The sequence below is a fragment of the Alosa sapidissima genome, chromosome 20, assembly GCF_018492685.1.
Source record: "Alosa sapidissima isolate fAloSap1 chromosome 20, fAloSap1.pri, whole genome shotgun sequence".
Taxonomy (NCBI): Eukaryota; Metazoa; Chordata; class Actinopteri; order Clupeiformes; family Clupeidae; genus Alosa; species Alosa sapidissima.
In genome coordinates this window covers 2,665,434-2,682,939 of record NC_055976.1, presented here as the reverse complement: position 1 = coordinate 2,682,939, position 17,506 = coordinate 2,665,434, and the positions used below count along the sequence as shown (strand labels likewise).

The 17,506-nt window shown below is 40.9% G+C and overlaps 1 protein-coding gene across 1 annotated transcript; it reads left to right on the top strand.

Annotated features, from left to right (window-relative positions):
* Nucleotides 1–2,298: 2,298 nt before the first annotated feature.
* Nucleotides 2,299–13,428, top strand: hspa9 (heat shock protein 9). Its single transcript, XM_042074296.1, has 18 exons — nucleotides 2,299–2,454; nucleotides 2,559–2,697; nucleotides 3,607–3,665; nucleotides 3,766–3,853; nucleotides 5,458–5,639; nucleotides 5,954–6,078; nucleotides 6,167–6,240; nucleotides 6,464–6,570; nucleotides 6,722–6,884; nucleotides 7,375–7,467; nucleotides 8,070–8,279; nucleotides 10,394–10,621; nucleotides 10,751–10,855; nucleotides 10,941–11,058; nucleotides 11,165–11,259; nucleotides 11,361–11,453; nucleotides 11,625–11,765; nucleotides 12,392–13,428. Exons 2-18 carry the CDS (start codon nucleotides 2,614–2,616, stop codon nucleotides 12,464–12,466), a joined length of 2,040 nt encoding a protein of 679 aa, XP_041930230.1. The 5' UTR covers nucleotides 2,299–2,454; nucleotides 2,559–2,613; the 3' UTR covers nucleotides 12,467–13,428.
* The last annotated feature ends 4,078 nt before the right edge of the window (nucleotides 13,429–17,506 follow it).

Below are 17,506 nucleotides of genomic sequence, written 5' to 3'. Positions count from 1 at the left end.
ACCTCCTAGGCCCTACAGTTCTCAAGATATTCACAGAAAACTGTCTCCGGCCACCTACAGGCCAGTTGGTGTATAGTAACATAAATTAATTTATTGTGTGGCCCCCCCATGAACGGAATTCCATGAAACTTGGCGTGCATTCAGAGGGTGTCATAATGATCCTACACTTCCAATTTCGTGAAGTTTTGACTATGTTAGGTCACAGATACCTGCGATTACAACACCTCATTTTTACTTTTTTGTGTTTAACTAGGTGGCGCTATACATGAAATGAGTGGTTATGGAATGGGTTGACATGGCCCTTTGAGATCAACATACAAAAAAAAAATGGTCCTCCTAAACGAAAACCCTACGATATTCACAGAAAACTGTGTCTGCCCTACCCTCCTTTCGGGGGGTCCAGTCCAGCTACAGATCAAAATGAAAACAGGAGGTTCCATGCTATCCATGTGGGGTTACATGCCCACCAAGTTTCGTGTACCCCGGTCTTACAGTGTCCCGGGAATCCTTGACGGAAATTTGGATATGCGAAAAAGAAAAAAAAAAAAAAAAATCTGACTAAACCTATATGACCGCCGCTTCGCTGCACGGCGGTCATAATAAGCAATTGGAGCATTAATTGTTTGTGTAACGAAGATGCTACACAGACTCGCGTAAGAGAGAGAAAACTTTTCCCCCCACCATGAAATGCTGGGAAATTGCACACATTTTAACGCTGAAATGTAAAGAAAAATCTCCCCCGTAACGCCCCCCTATTATTATTTTTGTCAAAAAATAGTCATCATCGAAGCCCTAACCACTGAACGCACGGTTCGCCACTGTGTGCTAGAGATGTTGATTAATCTGCTGCTACATCGTTATTTGAATTGAATTTATTCACCATAAACAAGTGCTCTTTGTCACGATCTGGCTCAAGACAACTCGAGGGGTTAGCGTTAATAAGAGAATAATTTATTTACAAAAAAAAAGTAACAAAACAAAAGCAGAAGATGCCTCAGCCATCACTTGGGCCTGCTGCAGTCAAGCCACCCAGACAGCTCTCACTAGCGAAGTGAGCGGGGAAGAGACAGGACACTCCCACAGGCTAGCCTATAAAGGTACACCAGGGCCCAGGTGTAACAATCAGGAAGCCTGTAAGACACACAAGACGAGATAGGGACATCTAGTGCCCTGGTGGACCCCTGCAGTAAGACAGGGCAATGGCCATGGCACAGGCACCCATGGTAGAGGGGCCGTGACCCACAAGTAAGGTGAACCACACAGTAACCGAGAGCAGTGAGCTGCCTTGCCTGCCTTGGCGCTCGGGGAGCAGTGGGGGCAGGGTTTAGGTGCCTTGCTTAAAGGCACTTCAGCCGTGGATGTGGGCATGGGAGAGCAGTGCTCAACCACTTCCCCAGCCCACATTTTTCCTACTAGTTGGGGATCGAACCGGCAACCCTTTGGTTACAAGCCCAAAGCCCTAACCAGTAGGCAACATTACAACATTACTGTGCAACATTACTAGGCCTACTTTATCTTTTTACAGATAATTGTGTAGCTCCAATCCCCACATTCCAGGAAGATGGACAAGCCGCAAGCCAATGTCCACCAGAAAAGTGACAGATGGCAGCTAACAACCCATTCAATGTTATGAGGTTGGTCTGCTCCCATACACCTTTGTGGTTTTCACCTACAGTAAGTAGACAACAAAACAGCTGAACTTGAATGATTTGGCACAAACCAAATATAATTGATGATAGGCCTACAATGAAGAACTAAACAGAATGGTGTGTGACAAGGCTCAGAAAGCGAGTTTACTGCACTTTGTATGCTTTGTGCATCCATATAATGATTCACGGGGCCTACACTGACTAGATAGAATCCTAAAAGAAAATCTGGTATTTCACCGTGTCACACACACACACACAAAACTATGCCATTCTACCTTAGCACAGTCAGTTAGCAACTACAAATGTATTTGCAAATTCAGGACAAAACTGGAACTTTTGTCCTGAATTTTAAGCACAATGACATTTTTAAAACACACTATTAAAACCCAACATCTTCAAATCTATCACCTACAAAGTGGTTCTGATGTAATCCACAATATTTTTTTTCACCCTGACCTTCAGAATCCTCTGCGTCAGAGGCTGTAAATGCCTGTTCACAAATCGTTTTGTTTGTGAAAGAACCACAGGTTATTAACAATTACAATAATATGTACATTTAATTGATACTAAAAATTCTACTTAAAATGGAAAATCCCTCAGTACATCTCTGATATGATATGTGAAATTCAAATGTTCTTTCAGGCACTCCAACTGCCACCGTGTAAGGGTCCTTTGCGCAATGCATGGTGCAACCGGAGCTCATCTGTGCAACTCACATGTGTTAGATAATTCCAGAACACAGTAACATCGAAGTAGCACAGGGATTGCCATTTGACAGTGGCTGTTGCTGAAGCTGTGAAGCAAGGTAAGCTTTCAGGGGTCTTCATGTTGCTTGACATTTTTAATTTGGGAACAAAGTTAAAAGTGGAGGACGTTTCTAAGAACCCTTTCTTGATTTGTCTTTTTCAGATTAGCTACCGATCTCCATTTTTGAAGCTCTAATTTACAACCAGTTTCAATCAAGATGTTGAATTTTGCTAGAACAGCTTCGAGAAACCTCTCTCGCTCCCAGACTACGACAAGAGGTGTATCCTCCTTGGTTAAGAAGGTATGTCTTAAAATATAGAATACTTTTGTAGAGTTGACATTGTGAGTTTGAGTAAAATATTGACGTATAACGTGACGCCATGGAAGGATAAAGCTGTCCACGATTAAGGTTAGCTGATGACATGCTAGTTGGACATGATGTTCGCAAAATTTAGCTAGCTAGTTAGCTAGCCATGCTATGCTAGCTGCTGTAATTTCAAATGTGTTGCTTGGGTGTCCCATCAACAGGGTTATGTTGGATCACTTCAGTATTGTTTTATGTTAGCCTGTTCCAAACTGTAATAATGATCTGTGGTTAACTCATATTGGTAACAAGATATTAGCGAAGCCTTAACGCTTAGCTAAAATAACGATAGTTGGTAAAGTCATGGATGTGTGTTGCCAGTGTTGTAACGTTATCGTGTAAATTTACTTTGTTATTTGGGTTAGATGTACATTTTATTTAAATACGTTTAATAACGAAGTGTTGTTTTACTGTTGCATTTAACCAGATGGTCGTAGTCGCTATGTAAATGTGTGTTAGCTGACTGGCGCTAATGTTCGGGGACTTGATTCGTTGTTGGTTCCGTAACAATGTCATTCCGTGCAAACATTTGTATGTGATATTTAATGTTTATCACAGCAGTATGTGCTCTTGAGTGGTGCCATTTTCCGGTATTGCAACTGGTTCATTCATTCGTTCCCCACATGTGCGACAGAGATGTCAGCTCGTGACCTTCGTTAGGTGTCCCTGAACACTGCGCTCGTCCAGCCCCCTCTAGCAGTGTTCCGTAACCCGAAATCACACACATTTCCCCTAGTATCAAAGCTAGTTAGCGATTTTGACTCCACGATTCACGTTTCTCCCTAAAAGGAATCTCCCCACCCCATTACATAAACACACTAATGTGCTAAACTTGTTTGCTTTAAGGCTTGCTCCAACGGATTGAGGCAAGATGCGCTGAGAGTCTTGACCAGAAGAGATTATGCGTAAGTTCGAAAGTCTATTTTGACATTTTGATGAAGCTTGTCTTGATTCATTTTACTACATTTTAGCAGCATTTTTATTTTTGTATTCTTTACTGTGCAGATCAGAGGCAATTAAAGGATCTGTGATTGGCATTGACCTGGGTACCACCAACTCTTGCGTTGCGGTAATGGAGGGTAAACAAGCAAAGGTGAGATCATCATTGTGTTGTATGATTAGTGCAATTGATTTTTTTGTAACCATAATTAATGTTTGTGTGGTTGGAAATTTGCTTTTTGATGTTATTGAATTCACCTCCAGATATGTTTGTAATGGCAGTGAACCTTGTCTTGTATTCACACCCAAATGTGGTGTGATCTTATATTATAGCTGATATCTCAGCTCCCGATTTAATTAAACTAAATAGAATTCTTTGCGTAAACTGTAAGTGAGGTGAATATGGTCTGTACCTGGAGGATGTCACGGGGAGAAATTGAACAGTGTATAGGCCTACACAGAGTGCACACAATACATATTACATATGAAAGGTGACCTGAGGCTGTAGTGAAAGGGTGGGGTTAGCCTGTTAGTCTCCTCTTGGTCAAAAATGTATATTGCTATTAGTGGTCAAGTTTATTGTAGTCATCCACTCGGACAAATGGGAAAGGTAATCCATTAGTCCTTAGAGGCCTTATGATCCCCATGGAGCTTTACTGAAGACATCACATTTCACAAATCTGGAACTGTGGTTTTGGGATGACTTTGAGTAGATTATTACATGATGCTAGGGCAGGGAACAGTGTTTCTCATACATTGACTAATCTGTGGCGGACCTTCACAAAATCAAAACCGGCTGCCACACAATAATGTTCTATGTTGTACTATTTAAATGAGATAAAATCCTTTCATTAAGCTGCGCTTTTTACGCACACAGCCCTTCTCTCTTGTAACAAACCCGCTGCCCCTCTTCTACATGTATATTTAACAAAACATTAACCATTGTTGAAGGATTGTTGTTGCCACATAGAAGCATTGCATAGAAGACGGCGGGCTAAATTGCTATTAAATCCGCTTAACGTTGTGACCATACTGCGCAAATTTGTTCAAAACTGCTGCATTCAAGTTAACTCTGCTAAGGTCTTATCACAACATTGTACATTGGGGAGACTAAACTAAGCAATGCAATCAAGCCGTATCTCTAAGCTAACGTTAGAATACTGTTTGGATGTCGAGTTTAGCAGCTTAGTTACAGCTGCTTGCCAATTTCAACTACGGGTAGGTTACTCGTGCAGGGCTCTATTCATTTGATTGACTCTGACACTGAATGTTTGCAAAATCTCAATGTAAATAGAAAAGTGTTTTCCAAGACTTAAAACTGCTTGTCCCAAGGAGAAGTACAAACCTTTAACTAGGCTACGTAGAAAACATTATGAATTGCATTCACACATATCAGCAGCCTTTTAACTGTGTTAAAACTGCAAGGCTTCCCTCAAAGTGACAGGCACTCAATTAGGCCTATACACTACCAAGACAATCTTAAAGTGACAGTAACTTAAAACCTACACACGTACACCCACCAACCAGAAGTGGCACAGTCAAGGAGGATGACATAAATATAAAAGACATAACTGTGACCATGAACTGCACGATTATTTGTAGCTTTTGCGATTGGGTAATTGCGTTGGTCCATATTGCAATTGCAATATTTGGCAGCCCGCTCAGATCATGTGACTAGTAACAGCCTCTGTTAGCTGGAATGTATTGGGATGCAGCAGTCTTCTGTTAGAGACACATAACCTCTTGAATGTGTAACAGGTCCTGGAGAACTCCGAGGGAGCCAGAACCACCCCCTCAGTCGTGGCTTTCACAGCTGATGGAGAGAGACTGGTTGGCATGCCAGCCAAGCGGCAAGCGGTCACAAACCCCACCAATACCTTGTATGCTACCAAACGTCTGATAGGGCGTCGTTTTGATGATGCTGAAGTACAGAAGGACCTGTGAGTTTTTCATTTAATTTATGTGTGTTTGAGCATCTAAATACCCAAATGCAACATTTTGTTCCTACTTAAGGGGCGAGTCAGTATGTGATTGAGGGCAGCACACACAAAAAAAATCCAAAGAGCAGTTATTTCTTAAATAAACTGCTTCATTCTCCATTGAAATCAACAGTAAGACACCCTTGCAGCTTGAAGTTGCATAAAACAAGTTAATCTATTTTGTCTCCAACATAGTTTTCTTTCCGGTTGTAGTGAGTGAATTCTAAGTATACCTCGATATAAGCATTTCAGCAGTCGCCTTTTTATGTCCATAGGAAAAATGTCCCATACAAGATTGTACGGGCCTCCAACGGTGATGCTTGGGTGGAGGCTCATGGCAAACTGTACTCCCCAAGCCAGGGTGGTGCTTTTGTACTCATGAAGATGAAGGAAACAGCAGGTGACTTAATGTTTTTTTTTTCTTATTTCACTACTGCTTTATCATGTTAAATGCCGGCATTGTATTCATTGTTTTGGGTTTGTTTCAGAAAATTACTTGGGACACAATGTCAAAAATGCTGTGATCACAGTCCCAGCCTACTTCAATGACTCCCAGAGACAGGTAAATGTCATGCTTCTAAATGATTAATGATATATCTAAATAGATATTGATGATAATTGGAAAGCTGTAAGAATTGCCACTAATGGGTGTTGGCACAAATTAGACGTAATGAGTAAGAAGGTATTTGTGTGTGTGTGTGGGTGGGGGGTTTAGATCCTGTAGGACCCTGTAGGACCCTTTATGTAGTATATTCAACAATTGGTAATAAATTCCTTTTTTACAGGCAACAAAAGACGCAGGTCAAATTGCAGGCCTTAATGTTCTGCGTGTCATCAATGAACCTACTGCTGCAGCCCTTGCCTATGGCCTGGATAAAACTCAGGACAAAATGTAAGTATTTAATCACAGGGACTGTTGCACAAGAGACACAATCAACACAGTATAAAAGCTAACAAGCTCATTGTTTATAAAAAGTTAGTCTTTCGAGATTAATCATTTTGATGGATGGGTGCATAAAGCCTTTTCATTAATCCCTCTGCAGCATTGCAGTTTATGACCTGGGAGGTGGCACATTTGACATCTCAGTCCTGGAAATTCAGAAGGGTGTTTTTGAGGTGAAGTCCACTAATGGAGATACATTCCTTGGGGGAGAGGACTTTGACCAGCACCTTCTTAAGTACATTGTCAAGGAGTTCAAGAAAGAGGTTGGTAAAATTCATAAAACATTATGAGCATTTTCTTATTTCTTTTTGTACCAATTAAAGTGTCTGCCATTTCACTCATCATAATTCTCATCTAATATATATGACGCTCCATTTTCACATTGTTTTTCATACTTTTTTTACTTAATGTTTTGTGAGTTAAGTGGGGCAGACGTGCCTGCTAAATACTTAAACTCTGACTATGTATAGATGAGATTGCAACACAACTGAATATTGTCCTAAACGGGATGGTTAAAATTAGATTTGTTGTGTTTACACTATTGCATCAGCAGTGTGTAAAAAGGATGAAATAGATTGTGATATAGTAATTGTCAACATGGTTTGAATTTACTTTATCCCTGTTTTTGAAATTAATCAAGCCAACCACATTTTAATTATGTATATGCATATATCTTTATGCACACACAGAGCACCACTTATGCAGTTCAGTAGTGAACAGGATTGTTTTTATAACCAAGCTTCTCTTTTCCAGTCGGGTGTAGATCTAACAAAGGACAACATGGCCCTGCAGCGTGTGAGGGAAGCTGCAGAGAAGGCCAAATGTGAGCTGTCATCCTCTTTGCAAGTGAGTACAGCTTCCCATCCTTATGCTAGTCAAAAAAGACAAAACCTTGTATTGACCGCACCTGTGTAATAACTGCAGTGCCCAATAGCCTATTGAGAATCGGATCAATGCTTTGATCAGAAAGTGAAGCGAAGAAAATAAATGTAATCCCATGTATAGCCCGCCCCTGTGTATTAACCTCATAGCTGAAAAAGGTTTGCTAGATCACAATGCTAGTAAAATGCTCCATTGACTTGAATAGGTTCTACAGTAAGATAAATGAATGTAATAACAGCCGCAAACATATAATTACTGCTGTCAATGGCAACAGGTTTTATGCTTCTGATTTACGCCTTTCATATCACGCCGCGAGTGGTCCGGGCCCGTCTTGCAATGGAACTTAATTCAAAAGTGAAAGCAGACAGTTGATCAGCTGTGTTCTAAAGCATGTTTGATTCAAGTTCAACGTGTGTTGCGAACTATTTGTTTCTCAGCAAAGCCACAACAAATGGTAACAAATAAATGTAAAGTTGAATAAATGGGAATGATTGCAGAATGTGTTTCAATGGAACTCTTTGACACCAGACATGTAAACATGCTAACACAGTGATCTGTTCCATCAGACTGATATCAACCTGCCCTACCTGACCATGGATGCATCTGGCCCTAAGCATTTGAACATGAAGCTCACCCGATCTCAGTTTGAGGGCATCGTAGCTGATCTGATCCGCCGCACAGTCGCCCCCTGCCAGAAGGCCATGCAGGATGGTGAAGTGGCCAAGAGTGACATCGGTGAGGTGCTCCTGGTCGGTGGAATGACCCGTATGCCAAAGGTGAGTGCAGCATTTGTGGTGATGTTGCCAAATTTGTTGTTAGTTCTAAATAATTAAGGATTCATTGTTTACTTAGCTTTTTTTTTGAATAGCAGTTTACTGATTTAATGGTAAATGCAGACACTAGCGCAGATTGACATTGACAAACAAGCCCTGTTTAACCCCAAGAGCCCGATTGACTCACCGTGCGTTAAAATTCACACCCCTCCTTTTCTGTTAAATTACTCCGGAACTATTTGAGATGGCACATTTATCACGTTCAAGAGCACAAGCGGGGCTTTCCAACGAGACCGGCCATTGTCTGTACGCTCGTGCTCATTCAAACATAATATTCCTGTAGAAGACCTGTTGCCCAATTACATGCCCGCAGGTATGCCTGCTTTAAAGGTGCCATGTGTAAGAATTGAGGTAAAAATATCCAAAAAATTAGCTACACTCATCAAAAGAATGAGAAGAAATAAGGATAATGATGTCATTAAAAAATGACAAGGTATAGTGCTGCAGAGATATCAACCTAAATTAGCATGCTAAATTACTAGCCACAGTCCGACAGGTGTCATAATACCAGTTTTGGCCATGGGAGGCAGTATGCGGGCAACATAACCGCCAGCCAAACTGCAATACATGTGTCTCGGTTGTTACTCTATGGTAGACCAACTCACTTTCTGGAGGTATACTGCCCCCATCTTTTATGGAATGTGGAGTATGAATAGATTTTTTGGCAGACATTACACATGGCACCTTTTAAAAATAGGATAATTGGGGGGGGGGGGTGGATTCCAGCTAAGTATTCAATAAAGAATACTTAATATTATATTATATTATACATTAGCCTATAATAAAAGTGTAGTGAACAAAATTTAGGCATGGATATTTTGCTTTTCTTATTAAAACAACGTCAAACTTGGCACTGCACTGGCCCCAGGCCTTGGCACCTGCACCGTACGCCGGCGACCCGGGTTCGATTCCCGCCCCGTGGTCCTTTCCGGATCCCACCCGACTCTCTCTCCCACTCGCTTCCTGTCATTCTCCACTGTCCTGTAAATTAAAAGCATAAAAGGCCAAAAAAAAAAAAACTTGGCACTACTTACTCGTGCACGTAGCAAGACACCTGCCAATCGGACAAACAGTTCGACAGATATGCGGTTAACACACAAATGCACACACAGACAGGCGTTTGTCATTTATGCTATGATTGCATCATAGCTACAGCCTACATAAAGCTCTGTGTTCATTTGTGTGGAGCGCAGAAATGTCAGAGTGAGAGAAAGGAGAAGTGATTGATCACATTTTTCATTACTAAATAAAAAAAAAAAGAAATTTATTCCTGTAAGGCACACGCCACATTTCTGTAAATTGTTTAGCCCCAGAACCACCATGGTTGTTAAAGTGCCAGGTTCAGGATGGTCTGCACTACGCACACATATGTCCTGCTGACTGCTTGCTGTGGTTAGATACATGTCAAAATGTAAGAATTATTTAAAAATCCAAATCAAATCAATGCAAGTATTAATACATCAAATGATGGCAGATCTAGGTAGCCTATAACCTGACTCTCGTCAGATGAATTTCGTTCAGCCTAGCTCCACTCATCCATCTGGGATCGATCCATTGGAGAGGTGTTTCAGAAGGCTGGGCCATATCAAAAATCCATGCATATGATTTGATTACGTCACATCTATGAAACTCCCGCCCTGCGTCCTGATTGGCTCTACCATACAATCTCGTGCTGAAATCACTCTCAATGGAAGAGGTCCCAGATGGATGTGAGTGGAGCTAGGCGGAACGAAATTCATCTGGCGAGAGTCAGGTTAGGTAGCCTAGGCTCCCCTGAAAAAAACAAAACAATATATAGCATGTGTGAAAGGCACTTACAATGACCAGGATAAATCCTTATAACTAAGGCAGTGAAAATGCCCCGAAAAATAGCCTTAAGGTTAAATGACTTAAGATTGTGTTAGCCAAAGCAAATGGCCATGTCAGAGGCTTTGTTGCTCTTTTGCTTTCCCACAAATGTATGCATAGTTTCACACAACAATGCTTTGATGCTGTGGTTTCATCTAGTCTCTTTCTACACTGCTGAAGCTTATTCTAAGCCCTTTTTCCTTCCCCAGGTCCAGCAGACTGTCCAGGATGTCTTTGGCCGTGCACCAAGCAAGTCGGTCAACCCTGATGAGGCGGTGGCTATTGGGGCAGCCATCCAAGGTGGTGTCCTGGCTGGAGATGTCACGGATGTGCTGCTACTGGACGTTACGCCCCTCTCACTTGGCATTGAGACACTTGGTGGCGTTTTCACAAAGCTGATCAACCGTAACACCACCATTCCCACTAAAAAAAGTCAGGTAGGGACCTGAACCTGAGATTCTATGTTTGAGAACTTTGAATTACAAAGTCAATGATGTATATTGACAGAAGACAAAGTTGCAGTTTCATAACACCATAAAACATGTATTCACTCACAACCCCCCCAGGTGTTTTCTACGGCTGCTGATGGACAGACACAGGTGGAGATTAAAGTTTGCCAGGGTGAGCGTGAGATGGCTGCAGACAACAAGATCCTGGGCCAGTTCACCTTGGTAAGACGGTGACATTAAGATTAATTTATTTGCCCCCCTGTGCATAGGTGAGGGGATTTATTGAACAAGGTACTCTTGTCTTCAGGTGGGAATTCCCCCGGCTCCACGAGGAGTGCCCCAAATTGAGGTCACATTCGACATTGATGCCAACGGTATTGTCCACGTCTCCGCAAAAGACAAAGGCACTGGCCGTGAGCAGCAAAGTAAGTTAAAAGGCTGGACAGAACCTCTGTTTGCGTGATAGACAGTCCTCACTTGTGTGAATGCCAAGCCTGTGTGCATGATTCTCTTTACTTTCTGTACCTCCAGTTGTGATCCAGTCCTCTGGTGGGTTGAGCAAAGATGACATTGAGAACATGATCAAAAATGCCGAGAGATACGCAGAGGAGGACAGGAGAAGGAAGGTAATGTGTGCATTTTGTAGAAACCATCAGTGACCGTGTTGGAGGATGTTGTTTGCTCTTGGTATTGCTGTTTTTGCTGTACTAATGGCTGTGCTTCACAGGATCGTGTTGAAGCTGTGAACATGGCTGAGGGCATTGTCCATGATACAGAGTCAAAGATGGAGGAATTCAAAGACCAGCTTCCAGCTGATGAGGTAGGCTTTGAAGCTGCTGTTAGATGAATAAGATATAGACTCCTTTAGATGGTTACTTACAGAAGTCTGTATATTTTCAGTTGGATAAGAATGAAAACTTTTGTCAAAATGAACTTGTTACCGGAGGATATCTTACAAATCTGTCACACCTTTTGCTTTATTTTCTTCTAGTGCAAAAAGCTAAAGGAGGAGATTGAAAAAGTCAGAGACCTCTTGTCACGGAAGGACACAGAGACGGGAGAAAACATCAAACAGGCTGCCACTAATCTCCAGCAGGCATCACTCAAGTTGTTTGAAATGGCTTACAAGAAGGTATGGTTAAGTTATTTAACAGCCTTTTCCAAATCTACACCAGAAAAACAATTTGTCAACATTTCATTAACATTGTAAGAGCACCAAGGGAAAAAACCCTCCTTGGTCTTTAACAGTTGGTAGTGAATAAAATACGGATTCCCACTGTATGGCCAGGGTTGTTACTATGCATATGGTAGTTTGTTCCCTTTTGTAGAAGTTAGATCTTTCAAGTAGTTAGCTTTTACTCATTTAAAACCTTTTAGAAGACATACCTTTGTTGATGTCATTCTACATATTCATTTAGATGTGCTCACGTGAAGAACAAATAAACACACTTGTTCGTACTAGCTACTCATGCAATATATAGCTCTGTGGTCCAGAATGGAGCACCCAGTATATGTAGGAAAAGCTCATAGCTGGACAATGCCACCTATGTCACTCCAGTTATTATGCTAACAGGTTTGTTTTGCATAACTGTGGGGTAGGTTTAGACCGAAGCCCTTCAGTGCTCCTTCAGAAATGGAAGTTAAGGGGTGCCAGTCAGATGGTATCAATTTGTAGATTTGTAATATCTATCTAGATTGTAATTATGTAGATTTGTAATATATGTGCTGACCCCTGTCCTGTCCTGTTGTCTCCCTCAGATGGCGTCAGAAAGAGAGGGCAGCGGCGGCTCCAGCACTGGTGGTGGTGAGGAGAAGAAGGAGGGACAGCAGTAGAGCCTTTGCACATGTATTGTGTCTCAGACTAAAGAACTGAAAGGCTTGGGATCATGGAGGACACTATCCCGAGCGCTCATTGCATTCAAGTCATTCTCACCTACTGTGTTTTTGCAGTACAATTTACCATATATTATCAGTCTGTTAAATCTTTCTCTTATCTAAATCTCTTTGTAATTCAATAGCTGAAATTATTATAATGTGTTTTTTTTTTGTTTTTGTTTTTTTCTCAACCTCATTGGCAGGAGTCTGTGAACATGTGTAGATATCTATAGTAGTTCAATGTTCATCTGATTATTCACTTTGTTTCAGTTGTCCTCATGGCTATAAATGGTCTCAGGGGTTGATGACCCTCTCACAATGTTTTAGGTTAATTCTCATCCCTAGCAAGCTCTCAACATGTGCATGCACATGGAGGAGGTACTGTAGAATGTCTTGTTCCTTTTTCACATCAGCGGTGTATGGATTAGTAATGCCCAAATGCGTTCCTCAAAGGGGATCAAATGTGGAGTGTGAACTTTTGAGTGAAATGGCTTGGCTGCACCCCATCCATTTTGTTGCACATTATTCCATTGATTACTGAAGCCTGAAACTCTTCTCCTTGTCAAGTTCACATACTGTGAGATGCATCATAAATGTAGAACATCAGGTCTTTTTTCCAACACCAGGCCATAAATAATTTCGATGTGCACGACGACGCTTTACCTGGATCTGCAAGATTGGACTTTCAGAAAATACTGATGCTTGACATTTTCAGCTCTTTAGGTCATGGTTATTGTGAAAATGCATCAACCCCCAAGCGGCCTTTGAGATTGTTAAGGCCTCACTGACATGCAGGCTATGGAATTATGTATGAAGTGAGGTTGTTTAATGTTATATGATGGAGTTAAGTAATATACAGAAGGGTTAAGAGGTGATTGGTGATTCCACAGCAATCTTTTGTAATAAAACATTTAAATGTGTTTTTCTTGTCTTGAAATGCTTTACATCATAAGCTTTAACTATATTTAATAGTTGGCTATTGGCTTTCTTTTTAATTTGTGAAGTTTAATCAAGAAACTTAAACTCATTTAAAGCAACACTAGCTTTTTCCCTTTGAAATAACTGCTTAAAACTTATTTTGACGGCACACTGACTTGTAATGTGGGAATTACATCTGTCATTTCCATTGTGCCTAGAACGCCTGGCATTGTGATATGTGACGTTTGTGTGCTAGGAAATATGACCTTTTTCGTCAGGTATACACACTGGATACCCCTTAACATGTTTTTGCCAGCATGCAAGCTAGTCCAACAGACTTTCACGGAACACTGTTGAAAAATAAGAATAAAGGAGTACCCAATGTGTTAAAAGTAGATGCCAATGAGGTAGATGCTAATTGTTACATTTCTTTTAATTTCTAACCAATAAAAATGGGAATGATCAACCTTTAGATGAACACATCTTAGTGTGCTGAGTAGTAAAAGGGCAGTGTCAAAGTCCATGTATGATATGCATCAAGCTGATAATGCAGCTTTGCACAGCACACGTTTTCAAGTCCTGTGTAGAAAGAGGATGAACTGTGATGTACTGCAGTTTTGCCTTGGTTGTCATGGGCTTTTCATGTTCTGTGACATCACAGGAAGGAGTGAGCTCTTTTGGTCTTTCCAAGTGGGCATCATCTGTCAGTGATGTCAACAGCAACTAAGCATGACATCACTAAAAAGAGAATAGATTCTTTGACTCCTGTTGAAACAGCAGGTGCTAGAGTTTCATGATAGTAAATATGGGGGTTGCCTTATTGACTAAAACGAGGCACAGCTTTTGCATCTTGCCTTTCAACCTTGCTATTAGTGTTTCCATCAACAACATCAAAGAATTTACTAAGGTGTCTTCCTTTAAAGGATGGAACAAATCATTGAGGTGTTTATTGACTTTTTTCTAAGTTTACAGTTGTAAATAAAAATCAGAAACATCATGTTATCTAATTTTATAAAGTTAAAGCAGCCTTTGTGAGAGTGAAAATCTTAAATTATGACCTTTAATATAAAGTAAAACATAGAAAAGCAAGTCTCAAATTTGCTTGAAATGTTTAGCACTGGGTACTAGGTTGCATCTTGTATACAAAGCACGACCCATTCACAGGTGTTAGAAATGAAATTTGTTTTTAGAAACAATTACAGTCCATGTGTACATTTCGAGTATTTTCACATGGGCCAACTCCTCTTTGTATGGCACCACTGTAAGACTTCTCCCAGACACAGTTGTGCATTTTCACTCCAGGAACTCACTTCTCAGGCTCCCTTCGCTGTCAGAGAAGTTCAGCAGTTCTTCCAGGTCCCCATCACCATCTGTGTCCTCTTCCTCCTCTGCCTCCCTGGACGTCTGAGGCTCAGCTTCACTTTTGCTGCCCAGTTCCAGATAGCCCTTGGCCGGTGGGTTGGGGCCACCACTGCGGAGTCCACTGGTCTCATTGCTCGCTTTGACGACTTTGGTGCTCTGGACCATGGAGAGTCGTTCGTCCCAGTTCGTCCCAGCCTCGCTGTCCTGTTCCTCCATATGGCTCAGAGCATGAGCACTCGGAGCCAGTGACACCGTAGACCTGCTGGTGCACAGCCCCATGACGTCCCCTCCCTCTGGCGTGCTTGCTCTCTCTATTCTTAACACCACTGCCTCCTACCACAATGATCTTGAGCTCATGTTCCATAGATGAGCTGTCTGACAATGAAGCTTCTCGATAGTTAACACAGGGTGGTGGAAAGATTTAAAGCTGGTTTGAAGTTGTTCCCTTTTCATGCCACAACCAGATGGTTGAACATGTTCCATTGCCAAACGGAGCCTCTCAAGGTCTCTTGAGCTGATGGTTTAACTGCGGTCAACATGTGTCACCTGATTGTGGCAGTTAATGTCAGTAGGGGAAATAAGTATTGAACGCATTGAACATTTTTTTAAATAAGTATATTTCCAATGAGACTATTCACATAAAATGTTCATACATTAGTATTAACTCAGGAAATCCACACATATAAAGAAATCCAAACATTAAGGTCTGTAAATACATGTATGTCTCATAAAGTGTAATGAGACAGGAAAAAGGTATTGAAAGCACCAATTGAAATTTTTAAATATTTTGTGGAAAAGTCTTTGTTTGTAGTGACAGCTTCTAGACATTATCCTGTATGAAGAAACTAATCAGTCACAGTATTCAGGTGATTTTGGCCCATTCTTCTAAACAGATCGTCTTTAAATCTTGAAGATTCGAAACCTAAATCCATTTATAATTATTAATTTGCACACAAATAACTGGCGTCAGTGACGTCTTTGATATGAAGATCCCGGGAACTACACTTGCTTTTTCTTATTTGTAAAAATGTACACGTCAGTATGTGTATAGTTATAAAACAGAATTTCTTTATAATATGTATTGGCAAAGCAAGCCCATGCAAGTTTAATTATATATTGTTTAAAAAAAAAACATTCAAATTTCTTCATTCCAGTGTTATTAGGCAGGGGTGCCTGCAGGAATGAATGCTATGGTAGGCCCATGCACACCCATCTAAAAGAACCCCCTCTGCACACGCAACGAAACATTCAAAGCGCTGATAATTGTTTTCCGGTTAAGCCTACATAGGCTAGTATTAATAGTACTACTTTTTTCAGAGCGGGGAATGAATAAATGGGCATTGAATAAACAAAGTTATACTCAAGGAAGCAGTAAAGCTAATGACCAGATATACACCAGTTCAGCATGGAAATATTTATATTCATGTATTTTGGCAAGTACATTTTAAACTGTTACAACAAAATTCCCTGATATTCCATGACTTTGCCCCAAAAATGATAAAATTCCCTGACTTTCCATGTCTGGAATAGACTTTCCAGAATTCCATGATATTCCAGAAATTCCATGATCCGTGGGAACCATGTAAAATAGGCTTTAATGGGCATAAAGACAAATGAAATATGTTCGTGTGAGATGACTTAGCGGACACAAATTTGTGGTATTAAACTGTTTAACTGTCAAATTGCTGCCAAATGCATTTCCCATGTCAATGAAATTTGAACCCCACCATTGTATTGCCACACATAACACCTCTTCTTAATTGTCACCAGATGGTGCTGCAGGACAAAGCATTTTTCTCTTTTAAGCAATGCATGTCAATCTCAATGAAATTTTCTGTGATTCATTTGGCCGTTGATAGACAATGCATAATGAGTATGCTTTGCACACTTACATGTCAGCAACATTGAAGACTGCCCTTTCCCATCCTTACAACAGAAATGTGTGGCATGCCTGAAAATATCACTTGGTTATAATGTTTTTGATTAAACAACTTGATATTGATGATAAAATAGTTATTGATGATAAAATAGCACATTAAAAAAAGAGAACGGTGACATTTCTGAGGGGGAAAGATTCTACTGGGGAGAGGTCCCCATGTGGGCTGTCATAGAAGCAGGGGGGTGTTTGTGAGTGTGTCAATGTACACACACACACATGCTGTCCATCTGATCAGTAGGTATGTGCCTGGTTTTATACACATACTGTGGTCTCACCCATTCATTTCGTATGGCCAGTCACCACAGGTATACAAAAAATGAATAAAACTGAATAAAATGTGTGTTCAGATGCCCTGTAGAACAAAGTCATGGAGCCTCATTACAGTCAAATTAAAGTAACAAAAAAAGTGCATTGGTCAAATTTGACTGGGAATACAACAGGAGGATTAACTCTTCGTTCAACAGGATATTTTAGATAATAAAAGAAATAAAAATGGCATGATAAATTATGTACATCTAATGGTGTGTTGAACAACCATAGGCAATGGCTGCCAACAGATGTTCTGTATGGTCTATAAATGAGACTCTCGCATCAGTCAACAGGTTGTTTGGTATCCTTACAGCTCAATCGATATAGCACTGCAACAGGGGCGTCATGCAAGCCAAAATTCAGAGGGGGCACAATCAGGCTTTTTTTTTGGGGGGGGGGGGGTCATGTTCTGGCTGCTAAACATACCATTTCAATGCAGTTTGGAAGGGACAGAAATACCTTAACAGAGC